Source organism: Salminus brasiliensis, chromosome 19 (assembly GCF_030463535.1).
Source record: "Salminus brasiliensis chromosome 19, fSalBra1.hap2, whole genome shotgun sequence".
Taxonomy (NCBI): Eukaryota; Metazoa; Chordata; class Actinopteri; order Characiformes; family Bryconidae; genus Salminus; species Salminus brasiliensis.
In genome coordinates, this window is record NC_132896.1 from 30,705,444 (window position 1) to 30,717,584 (window position 12,141).

General features: G+C 43.6%; 1 protein-coding gene across 2 annotated transcripts in view; it reads right to left on the reverse strand.

The window, feature by feature from the left end:
• The window catches only part of ldb2a (LIM domain binding 2a), a 90,616-nt gene that overhangs the window by 25,966 nt on the left and 52,509 nt on the right, over nucleotides 1-12,141 (reverse strand). For both annotated transcript variants that reach the window (XM_072663002.1, XM_072663001.1), the window contains exons 3-4: nucleotides 8,241-8,413; nucleotides 2,714-2,836 (exon numbers count right to left, since the gene is read on the reverse strand). In XM_072663002.1, coding sequence (XP_072519103.1) covers nucleotides 2,714-2,836; nucleotides 8,241-8,413 — 296 coding nt within the window. The remainder of the gene's footprint in view (nucleotides 1-2,713; nucleotides 2,837-8,240; nucleotides 8,414-12,141) is intronic.

Genomic DNA, 12,141 nt, shown 5'->3' on the forward strand with positions numbered 1-12,141 from the left:
TACACTGGTACATACATTATTGAAGCCCCATAGAGATACTATGCTATACTAGTATACACAGGAGTCCTTCTAGACACCATATTGGCCTCTGCTTTTATCCTATCCGTGCAGTGAACACACACATACACACCAGTGAAACACACACAATGGACAATGAGCACACATGCCCGGAGCGGTGGGCAGCCATTAGTGAGGCGCCCGGGTAGCAGATAGGGTGAAGGGCCTTGCTCGAGGGTCCAACAGTGGCAGTTTGCCGAGCCCGGGTATCGAACCCACAACTGCTGAAGACCTAACACTGCTAAGACCTTTCACTCAACTCTGCGTTCTCAGATATGAGGCCTTATCCTCTAAACAGGTGTGATTTGAGCCTCAGTTATCTGGAACACGGCCTGTGCGGTGGTGTTCAGCCTGCTAGCTAACTTATCTAAGGCCTGGATATGATCATTTAAAATGATAACCTTATTATGTGTAAAAATTTCACAATTTGTGTCCCTCAGTTCTACTTACCACCCTGTTACACTAACTTGTTCTGTCTAGAAATAAAGTACTGTTGCTTTAAATGACATCACAGCGAGAAAGTTACATCATTTGAGCCTTTGGAGCAGCCAGGAACAAAATAAGATAAGATTTCTTTTACATTGTTTATTTGATTTGCTGCCTTATTAGGTTACATACGGTCAGTTGAGCAGAATTCAACCACCCCGTCACGCAGAATACTTGGGGAAAACCTAATGTCATTTTAAAGACAATTTTTTAGATTAGATTTTACATTGATTGGCATGTGTGCTAAGGGTCAGGAACTTGACCACATGAAGAACTGCAGTCATTTTAGGAGGAAAGTTACCACCCTGTATTGCTTTATTGTGATTTTTTTGGTGGAGATTGAACATATCTTACATGATGGGAATTTGCTTTTGATGAAAGCTATTCCAAAAAATAAAAAAACGTTATGCAGAATGACTCCGAAGCTGAGCTGTAGATGTTTGTCTACGGTGAGCTTTGAGAGGTGTTTACTGGAGAGTGTGTACAGGAACCGAGGTTCCATTTTCAAACGGTTCCCTCTCGTTCTTGTTAGTCCCGATCAAACAAGTTTAACTTCACTTTCACACCTCTCTTTTCTGAGTGTGTGTGTGTGCATGTGTGCGAGGGCGAGTGTGTATGAAGCGATCAAATACACTGCAGTAATATTAGCGCTGCCTTTCTGTTGCAGCGAAAACCCCCTCCTCTCCTCTCCTCTCCCTAAGCGCTCTATCCCTAAGATCTCTCTCTCTCTCTCTCTCTGTTTCTCTCTCTCTCTCTCATTCCCTCTCTCTCTCCTTCTTCCAGTATGGTTGGTATACCCAGAGGGCCCAATTTAAGAGCATGTGAATTTCACATGAACACAGTGGGCTGGTAGTGTGAGCAAACTTTCCAACATCGTGCATTTCGAAATCTACAGGGGGGCTGGAGAGAAACGTAAAAAAAAGAAAGCGAGAAAGAAAAGAAAAGCACACCCTGGCTGCTGCAACAAGCCGCTACGCCGTCCAGAATAGAAATGAGAGACTGAAAGCCGTCGCTAGAACCAGTCGGCGCAGTAAAACGGCGAGTTTGCGAGGTTTGCGGGCCAGCGTCTTCATTTCCTTCATCGCAGCGTGCTGGCGGAGTTCGTTACACTCGGCGGAATTAAGCAGATTACTCATTTGACCTTGTTATTATTCTGTTTTTCTTTCTTTGCCGTAGACAAGGCTTTCTTTCATCTGAGGCTGCCTTTGATGTCTCGAAAGAATTTTTTTTTTTAAAGAAACTTTTCACACTTTCTTACCAAAAAAAAAAAAAAAAATCAGTTCTGCCTCTAGACTCGGTCTAGCCGGAGGCATCATTTGCCTCCGAGTAAGAAGGCAGGCTATGTTCTCTATGGAATTCTGAAGGAACTTTCCTATAGACCAGCTACAGAGAAGATTCGGTAACGCGGGTGCTGTTTAGTATTGGGGGGGGGGGGCTTATAATGCCCCTGTAAAGCCCTTATTAAGCCTTAACGAGCCAGTAGCTGTTAATTAACACCACACACACACACACACACACACCAGTAAAACACACACAGTGGACAGTGAGCTCAGGGAGCAGAGAGGGTGAAGGGCCTTGCTTAAGGGCCCAAAAGTGGCAGCTTGCCAAGCCCGGGTTTCGAACCCACAACCCTGTCATTAATAGCCTGGAGCTCTAACGCTGAGCCACCACTGCCCCCACAGAGAAAATTCGGTATATAATAACGTATATAGTTTTGTTTTTTGTTTGGGGGGGGGGGGAGTTATAATGCTCTTGTAAGGCCCTTAATAAGCCAGTTGCTTCTAATAACTATATTATTACATTATATACTAGGGGTGTAACAATGCATCAGAAAATTGTGATATCTCAAGGAAGAATGCATGACGAGGATCATCGTAGAGATCTGACAGTGCATTGCGGAGACCTTCTAACATGCCTTCTAATCCTCTCTCAGGAGTCGGCCTACTTGGAGACATCAATTGCCTCAGAGTAAGAAGGCAGGCTATGTTCTCCATGGAATTCTGAAGGGAGTTTGAGTATAGCGGCATTGTAATGCCCTTATAAAGCCATTATTAAGCCTAAACAGACCAGTAGCATTTACTACAGTGAGCATTCTGGAGGGAAAACTAAGAGCGCTGGCGGTCTGCCTGTGGGGCTGATGAAGAGGAGGTGATGAAGATGTCACACTCACGTGCATGGCGAGGACGCTTCGTGGGATGAGCTCACGGTACTGTCTGATGGTGAAGTGCCACGTCTTGATCCGCATCAGGTCATCGAAGGCGAACTCCAGGATCAGACGGCCTTCTGTACACACCTGCCCAGCCATCAGCAAACACAAGGTCATGCATTAGCTTATGTTCAGTGTACCCTGATCAACCCTGATGTCAGTTTCTACCAGCAGACCCAACTGGACCCAACCCTAATCCACCCCACCTGAATGGGCTGAGCTAGATCTAGGAAAAGTTAATTACTGGCGTCACTGAAAATATTAAGGTATGTCTAGTCAGTCGCTTTGATGCTTAGGGTCTTCAGGGTTAAGGGGTTCGTATGTAGAAGTGCTGGCCCGTTTCCAGCTGTATTTTAGGGGGAGTTGAAGAAAATTCATCACTGTAAGCTTCAGTTTTCTTCTGATCACTTCAGACTTAGTTGTGCTGGAGATGAAACTGCAGCTCTCCTGTGTTCTCCAAGTCTGGCGAACCTGAGATCGGAGACGGGAGAATTCTTCAGAAGAGCTTACAAAAAAAAAAAAAAAAAAAAGGCGTAGCAGCACAAAACCGGGAGCGGGGGGCCGGGGTCGCAAAACTGCTGCCAATTAAGAAAAAAATAAAAGCAAGAAAAACATTTTGCTGTTTCGCTGAATTTAGCGCAGAGCTACTTGGAGCACCGATGTTCCGTTGCTGCGGCAACCAGGGGGAGGAGGACGGATGGAGAGGAAGAAGGGGGGAAATGGAGGGAGGGGGGGCAACAGCTGATTAGTTGGCATGGCAACGGCAAAGATGTAATCCCGCCAGAGCCACTCTAATCAATGCCCCCAGCACAGATGGTCTCTGGAGGATCAACAAGAAAAGAGGCTGCCGGCGAATGCAGCCGAGTCACATGACCACTCTCTCCGTCTCTCTCTCTCTGTCTCTCTCTCTCTGTCTCGCGTTCTCTTTCTCCCGCCATGTCTCTCTCTCGCTCTTTCTCCTTCACTTTCTTACCTTTCTTTTTTTTCCACACCAACCACACTGAAGAGAAAGCGAAAAGAAGCTCTCTCTCGCTCTCTCTCTCTCTCTCTCTCTCTCTCTTTTCCATTTTTCAATCTTTTTTCTCCTCTCTCGCCCATTCTCTCCCTCCACAACTTCTCTCTCTTCTCTATTCTACTCTCGCTCTCTCTCGCCTCTTCTCTCTCACTCTATCTCTCTCCTTTGCTTCTCCTTTTCCTTTCTCTCTCCATTCTCTTTCTCTCTCACTTCTCTCTTCTCTCTCTCCTCCTTATTCAGTCTCTCCTCTCGCTGACCAATTCTCTCTCTCTGTCCTTTATCTCGCCCTTCTCACTCCCACTATCTCTTTAACCTTTCTCTCACTCCACAGTTTCTCTCTCAAGCCATCACTTCTCTCTTTTTTGCTCCCCTCCTTTCCCACTCTCTTTCCATTTCTTTCTCTCTCTCTCATTCTGTCACTATCTCTCTCTCTCTTTCTCCTCTATTCTCTCTCTCTTCTTCTTCTCTCTCCTTTGCTCTCCCCTCTTCTGTCTCTCCTCCTCTTCTATTATGTTTCAGTTTTAGCTCTGCCCCTTGATTATCCTGTCCACCAGAGTTAAGTCTGTAGCCCCGCCCCCTCATCATTACTCTCACGTGTTTCTTGTTCGTTCTTAGAGTTTACACCACGTTCACATAGCAAGTAAAGTAGCCCAAATCCGTTTTTCTGGCTATTCAAACTGTAAAAACAGACATGTTACTTGACCACACCCACTTCTTTTGTTTGCAATTATGTTTTTTTTAAACTTTACTTTTTTAAGCCTTTAACTCTGCTGCAGCGCCCTCCTGTGGCTGTGTTCAGCCATTTCTTCTGAAATTTCTTCAAACACAGAGCGGTTATGATACATGCTCCTCTAATTTAGTTTGGACAGAGACATAACCTCTAGACTGACATAAAAAAGTCGCATGAATTCCGATCTGGCTGCTGAGACTGAGCTGAGTTGGATATGTCGGATATGAAAGTGGCCTGAAGGGGAAAATGTCTGATTCTGCTTTTTGTCGTTCGCACTGCGTCTCAAGAACATATTGTAATCGGATCACTCAAACCACATTCAGAGGTGGCCAGAGATGCACCACATTATGACCACTTATTCAGACTTACACCTAATAACCGATCCGATCACAAACGCTCACCAGAGACGCATTTAAAACGGCAGGTGTGAACGACGATCGCTTGAGATCAGAATACCCGACTTACAAGGGGTGTCCGGAAACTTTTGGACACTGTGTGCATTCTTAATACAGTTCTATGTGTCTTATTTGGGTATGATCCTTCTAATTAGCAGCTTATAAGACTCGGTACTAGATAAGTCTTATGCTTTAAGTGGTGAAGTATGTGCTTGCACAATAATCCAAAAGGCTTGAAGCATAAACTGGACAGCGTAAATCTGATACGCTGCGATGGCATTGGGTTTAAGTTGTTGAAACAGCAGGAACACTCAAGACGCAAAAGGGATAACGCAGAGAGATTACCCCTTAAAAGATGAAAGAGCAATAAGCCCCTGAGGTGAGCAACAGCCTAGCCTACACATTCAACCTAATGTAACTCTTAAAGGCCAAAGCGAACAGCAGCTAATTCTGCAGGAATGGCGTGAGCCTCACTGCTGTCATTGCTGGTTTTCGCTCAGGTGTAATTCATGTGATTTACAGGATTTTACCATAATAAACAGTTTTTTACAGTAAAAATCATTTTACTATAAAATCAACTCATCCACAATATTTACAGCAAATTATTGTAAGACAATTATGGGACATCATGGGACATTATGGGACATCATGGGACATTATGGGACAGCTCTACAAGTTACAGTAGGTCAGATACTGCTCTGTTCAGTAGCTAGCTTTAATATTATCTACTAAATAATTAAACACTTAATTACTGTGACACTAATTGAACTAGTAGCCAGTTGTAGCCACTGTAATTGTTACAGTGAAATATTTGACAACACATCAAAGACAAAAATTCATAAATTTGTATTCATGTTTTTGTCACAAAGCACCGTTTTTTAATAAGCAAAAACATGAGGAGCCACAACAGACAAAACTCCCACAACCAGCAGCTTTAGCAGCGCAGCTAGGCTAATATGAGTGGCTAACACTGGAAAAATATATAAACACATACACTACATGTCCAAATGTTTGTGGACACCCCATCTAATGAATGCATTCAGCTACTTTAAGTTGCAAACACACACAGCTTGTCTAGTCCCTGTAGATAAGAAGCGCCAATAGAGTAAGACTCGCTGGAGCAGATGAGCAACGACCAATTGGCCCCATGCCTAATGCCAGGTGTGGGCTAGAGGGGTATAAAGCCCCCCAGCATTGAGCTGTGGAGCAGTGGAAGAACTGTGTTCTCTGGAATGATGGATGATGGAGCTCCATTCAATACTTCTGGGATGAGTCGAGGAGCTGGTGTGGTGATCATCATCCAACATCCTGACCTCACTAACGCTCTTGTGGCTGAATGCAATCAAATCCTCACCGCAATGCTCTTACAAAATCTAGTAGAAAGCCTTCTTCTTCTCTGGACAGTAGAGACAGTTACTCCAACAAAAGCTGGATCAACATCTTTTTAATTTTTGGAAGAAACAATAAATGAGCAGGTGTCCCAATACTTTTGTCAAACTATACATAGTCTAAACAGAATACAGCATATACAGGTGATTTCATCTCTCTCTCTCTCTCTCTGTTCAATATTTCCAGTGTCTAATATTCAACCCATCTATGCATTCCAGCCCAGTGACTTTATGACGAGACACTTTTTTCATATTTGCTCTTGAAATATTGAAACGCTCGGGCTGAAAACATGCCTCTCGCCAAAGGAGTGGAGGGGAAAGGTTAGCGGCGTGTTTCAGACGGATGGAGCTGTAGAGTACAGCGAGTGAGGCGGCGCTTTCTGAGGCTCGGTGTATGAGACGCTTCACTGTGGGATTCCTAATGACTCTCGACAATAAACAAATATAGAATAATGGAAGTGATTAAGGCGGGGAATGATTGTGTGTGTCGTGTTGCTGTGCTTGTTTGATGTATTGCTTTGTTTACTGTGTCTCCCATACAGACACACACACACACACACACACACACACACACACACACACACTGGCGGATCTGGGAGAACAACAGCCAGTTTGTATCTTTAACACTAACACACGTCCGCCACACAGAAAGCAGCAAGCTAAACTGAGCACAAACAGACAAACACTAGAACACAACCACACAACTTCAAACACACACACACACACACACACACAGACGTCTGAACACAGGCAAGCAAATCATCAGCTTCTTCCTGGGTGAAGCTGTTTGGCATTTGCTGCTGCAGCTCTCCAGCTCTGCTCTACTGTTCATTCATTCATTGAAATATTCACTCACTTACTGATTCATTTATTCACAAATTTATTTAAATATTCTGTCAATAACATATTAATGAATTAATAAATTAAAGTGTCAATTAATCCATTCATTTGTTCAAATTTTCATTTATTCATTCGAATATTTCTTAGAATTTTCATTCAGTCATTTATGAATTAGTGCATTTACTCAAATATGCATGGATTCATTCAATGATTCATACATCCATTAATGCATTTATTCATTCAGTCAAATATGCATTTATTCATGAATCCATTAATATTAATATTAATTTATTTATTCAAATAAGCATGTATTTATTCATTAGTTTAATCATCAATTCATTAAACTACTTAATTATTTAAATATGCATTAATTCATTAATTCATTCATCCATCCATTAAAAAAATATGTACTGTTAAATATAATTAATTACAGTATTCATGTATTCATTCATTCATTCAAATATTTATTCATTCATCCATTCATTTCAATATTATTTTATTGATTATTTCGCATATACATTCATCCATTCCTTCAAATAGTCTTCAATTAATTTAAATATTCATTAACATTTGGTCATTACAATTTTAAATATTAAATGTTAATTTCTTTGACCCAAATGTTTACATTTACATTTAGTCATTTATTAAATCATCCAAATATTCATTCAGTCATCAATTCATTCATTAAGTTAAATATTCATTCATTCATCCATTCATTTAAATATTAATTTATTCTTTTATTTTCAAATACACATTCATCAATTCATTCAAATATTAACATTTTCATTACTGTTTTATTTATTTTTTTATTATATCATTAATACAAATTTATTAATCCAAATATATATTCAGCCATTAATTCATTCTTTCATACAAACATTTTTTTTATTGATTTATTAATTTGTTCAAATATTAATTAATTCATTCATTAATTCATCAATATAAACGCAGCTAAATGGGTTGTACTGAATTGGTCAACTACTTTAAATGCGACACTGTCAGTTCTTGAAATTTCCTGCCCTGCTAGACCAACAGTAAAGTCTGCTAGAGGAGGATCGCCCTGACCTCAGACACACACACCCCTCCCTTACACACACCCTTCCCACACTCTCCAATTCCTCACCTTGGTGAACATGGGCTTGCCGTGCTGGGTGACCATGGTGCACTGGTCGCAGTCCACAGTGATGCAGGAGTTGTGGAAGGACTCTTTGGAGTGTTTGAGGATGTAGTACAGGTCTGTCACTCCTCCCTCAAACACCGTGCTGAAGTAACGAGGGATGAGGGTCCGGCCAATAGCTGAGGAGACACACACACACACATAGCAGATGTATGAAGATTACTCTGGTTTAGAGTCTGTATTCTGGACCAAACAACACTCCCAGACACTTTCTGATCCAGACGGGCCGATAAATGACCACAGGATAATGCTAAACTGGCTGTATATTGCTCTCTGAAATGGCCTGAATCAGAAAGATGGGTTTTGATAAACACCAGCCAGCAGTAAGCATGAGTGGGTGTTATACAACCCCATAGCCAAAGATCATTAGAACAGGATGTGTGTGTGTGTGTGTGTAGGTGTAGGTGTGTGTGCGCACAGCATTTTCCTTTTCTTTTAAGGCTAAAGGCGTACAGTACAAGAGTGGGTGAGAGAGAGGAGGCAGCTGAGCAGTGAACTAACTAGAAGCCAAACCGCATGCTCACTGCCCAAATTCCCCTACACTGAAAATCAGGCTGACAGAGAGAGGTGCTGTCGGTCATGCTGGTCAGCCAGCACAATCAAGCTGGCCAGCTAGCTTAGTCATGCTGGTCATGATGGTCAGCCAGCTTAGTCATGCTGGGCATGACATGGTCATGCTGGTCTTGCTGGTCAGCCAGCTTAGTCATGTTGGTCAGCCAGCTTAGTCATGCTGGGCATGACATGGTCATGCTGGTCTTGCTGGTCAGCCAGCTTGGTCATGCTGGTCCTGTTGGTCAGCCAGCTTAGTTATGCTGGTCATGCTGGTCAGCCAGCTTGGTCATGGTGGTTATGCTGGTCAGCCAGCTTAGTCATGCTAGTCATGCTGGTCAGCCAGCACAGTCATGCTGGTCAGCCAGCTTAGTTATGCTAGTCATGCTGGTCAGCCAGCACAGTCATGCTGGTCAGCCAGCTTAGTCATGCTAGTCATGCTGGTCAGCCAGCACAGTCATGTTGGTCAGCCAGCTTGGTCATGGTGGTCATGCTGGTCAGCCAGCATGCTCAAGCTTGGTCATACTGGTGTTCCAGCCTGGTCAGGGCGATCATACCTGTAGACCAGCTTAACCATCAAACCCAAATGAAAACACACCCTATGCTGATTAAGAGCTAAACTGGTCAACCAGCTTGACCAGCTTGGCCAGCTTGAGATTTAATGCTACCTAAAGTGAACAGTTTACAGGCCATTAAAGAACAATATAAATGAATGACAAAAATGCGGCTGACCCTCAGAAGAAGACGAGGCTGAGGCTGGTTGCTCTCACCACTCAGCTACTGTCTCAATAACAGTAATAAAGGCCTGAAAAAACACTGATTTTGCTGCTGATGGTTTTTTTTTAGCTGTATTCTGTATTCTAAAGATAAATCTGATGGATGACTAATGCCTGAAGAGTTGCGTGAAGAGAAAGATTTAAACTGAACAACCATCTGTCAGAAATGCAGCGTTTCACAAAACTCCAACAAACAAACGATCCAGCTGCTCCATCTATGAGAGGAACCCATGCTCCTGCAGTTAAAGCACGGCCCTGGAAATCAAAATCCTCCAAAACCTTAAGCCTGCATGCATTCAAAATATTTGTACTGCACCGATGGCAAGTCGAAAGCATTAGTCTGGATTTCCAGGCAGCTGTATCTCCTGGATACGTAACACCTCTGCAGTGGAATTTGGGGAAATGCTTCAGTCATTGTGTTCTACTGAATCACAAAACGCCTGATTCCTGGAGAGGTGGGGGTTATATAAGCTCTGGCTGTACTCTGGATTCTTCTTACTGAAATCAACCCAGATCCAGATGTCTCTAAAGGACAAACGCTATTCATCATCATTTGGCCAATCAGAATCAGCAGAAATGATGTCAATAAACCTTAACACTGCCTCTGAACTGTAATGGAAAACCACATTCAGGAATGTGCTTGATATGATTTTATACAACAAGCAAAGAGCAGAGATTCACAGAGACGACAAGATCAGAGGAGAAGTGTTTCGACTGAAGGTCATTTCAAAGCTGAGGAGCTCTTCAAGATGAAATATTCCACTATATGTCCAAATATTTGTGGACACCCCTTCTAATGACTGCATTCAGCTACTCCAAGCTGCCCCCACTGCCGACACAGATGTGCAAATGCATAAACACAGCCTATCTGTGGAGAAGTACTGCCAATAGAATAGGACTCCCTGGAGCGTATTTCTAGATTAAGCTGCTGACCAAGACGGGACTGAGGGATCTGACCCGGCGCTGAGGGGTCTGACCCGGCACTGAGGGATCTGACCCGGCACTGAAGGCTATGTTTCTTCAAATTTAGCATGCTAGCATTTTTGATTACAAACATCACACACAAATCTCCCGCTGTTCATCCCTGCGTTCACTCCAGTTCAGTTGAACTCTCGTTTCATTGGCCGCCTCTTAAAAATCCCACATGATGGGCAAGCGGGAGTTTTCAGCTGGAGTTGAACATGTTGAAACTGGACGGAGGGGAAACTCTGGTCAGTGTGCTTGGTGTGTTTGAATTATGGGTGTATTTAGGAAAGGGCAGTAGCCTCAGCCACAGTGTACAACCAGAACACAGCCAGAGGCCGTTAAGCGCTACTATTCACGCTTCTGCATTAATGATGAACGCAGAAGTGTAGACACTCACTGCTCAGGTGAAGACACCTTACCGCGTGTCCTACACTCCAAACACACTGCAGGCTGAACTCGCTGTATAACCGAGTGTTTTAGAGCATCCCGGTCCACAAACTGCTCCCTCACACACTCACTCTAACTTGTGCTGTTTGGAGCTGCTTTGCTGCGTCAACTTATCATTTTAATATTGACATTGAATGGGCTGGTGGCCTGATCCAACTCTGCGTCTGAGTTCAAGCGGAAATAATCCATCTCGCAGTCAAAGTCCCACTGGAGAGAAATTACGACTCTGCCATCGGCCCTGAGGGAGCGGCGGCGGGGGAGTGGGGTGGGGGTGGGAGGGGGTTCGAGTGTAGGGACCGGGAGAGAGGGGGAAAGAGAGTGAGACAAAGAGAGACAGGGAGAAAGAGGGAGAAAGAAAGGAGGAAAGAGGTAGAGAGAGGCAGGTGCAGGGAGAGGTAGAAAGATAAAGAGAGAGAGAGAGAGAGAGAGAACTTCATTTAGTGAGGCTCCCTCAAGACAGCAGCCCCTGGTTAAAACCGTGCAGCTGAACGGAGAAAATCAAACGGCTGCAAACGGCCTGTTTCTTAAATTGGCTAAAGTGTGGCATGACTAAATCAACACATAAATACTTGGCAGGGGGAGAGAGAGATGGAGAGAGAGAGGGAGAGAGAGAGGGAGAGAGAGAGGGAGAGAAACAGGAGGAGAGAAAGGGAGGGAGGAAGGGAGGGAGGGAGGGATGGGGGAGGCCTCGGTGGGGCGCATAAACGAAGGTCTCCCCAGCGGTTAAAACACAAAGTGAGTACGGGACAGGAGCTGACTGCTAATGAGGAGGGAAGGGGGGAGGGAGGAGGAGGGGTGGGGGGTGCGAAAGGGAGGGAGAGCGAAAATAAATATGAAACGGTTATGAATGAGAAAATGGCGCAGTGAGATAGAGAGTGAAGGAGGACAGAGAGAGAGAGAGAGAGAGAGAGGGAAATAGAAAGGAGAGATAGGTGTGTGTGTATATATATATGTGTGTGTGTGTGTGTGTGTGTGTATGTGTGTGTGTGTGTGTGTGTGTATATATATATATGTGTGTGTGTGTGTGTATATATATATATATATATGTGTGTGTGTGTGTGTGTGTGTGTGTGTATATATATATATACATATGCCTACACATAAAGCAC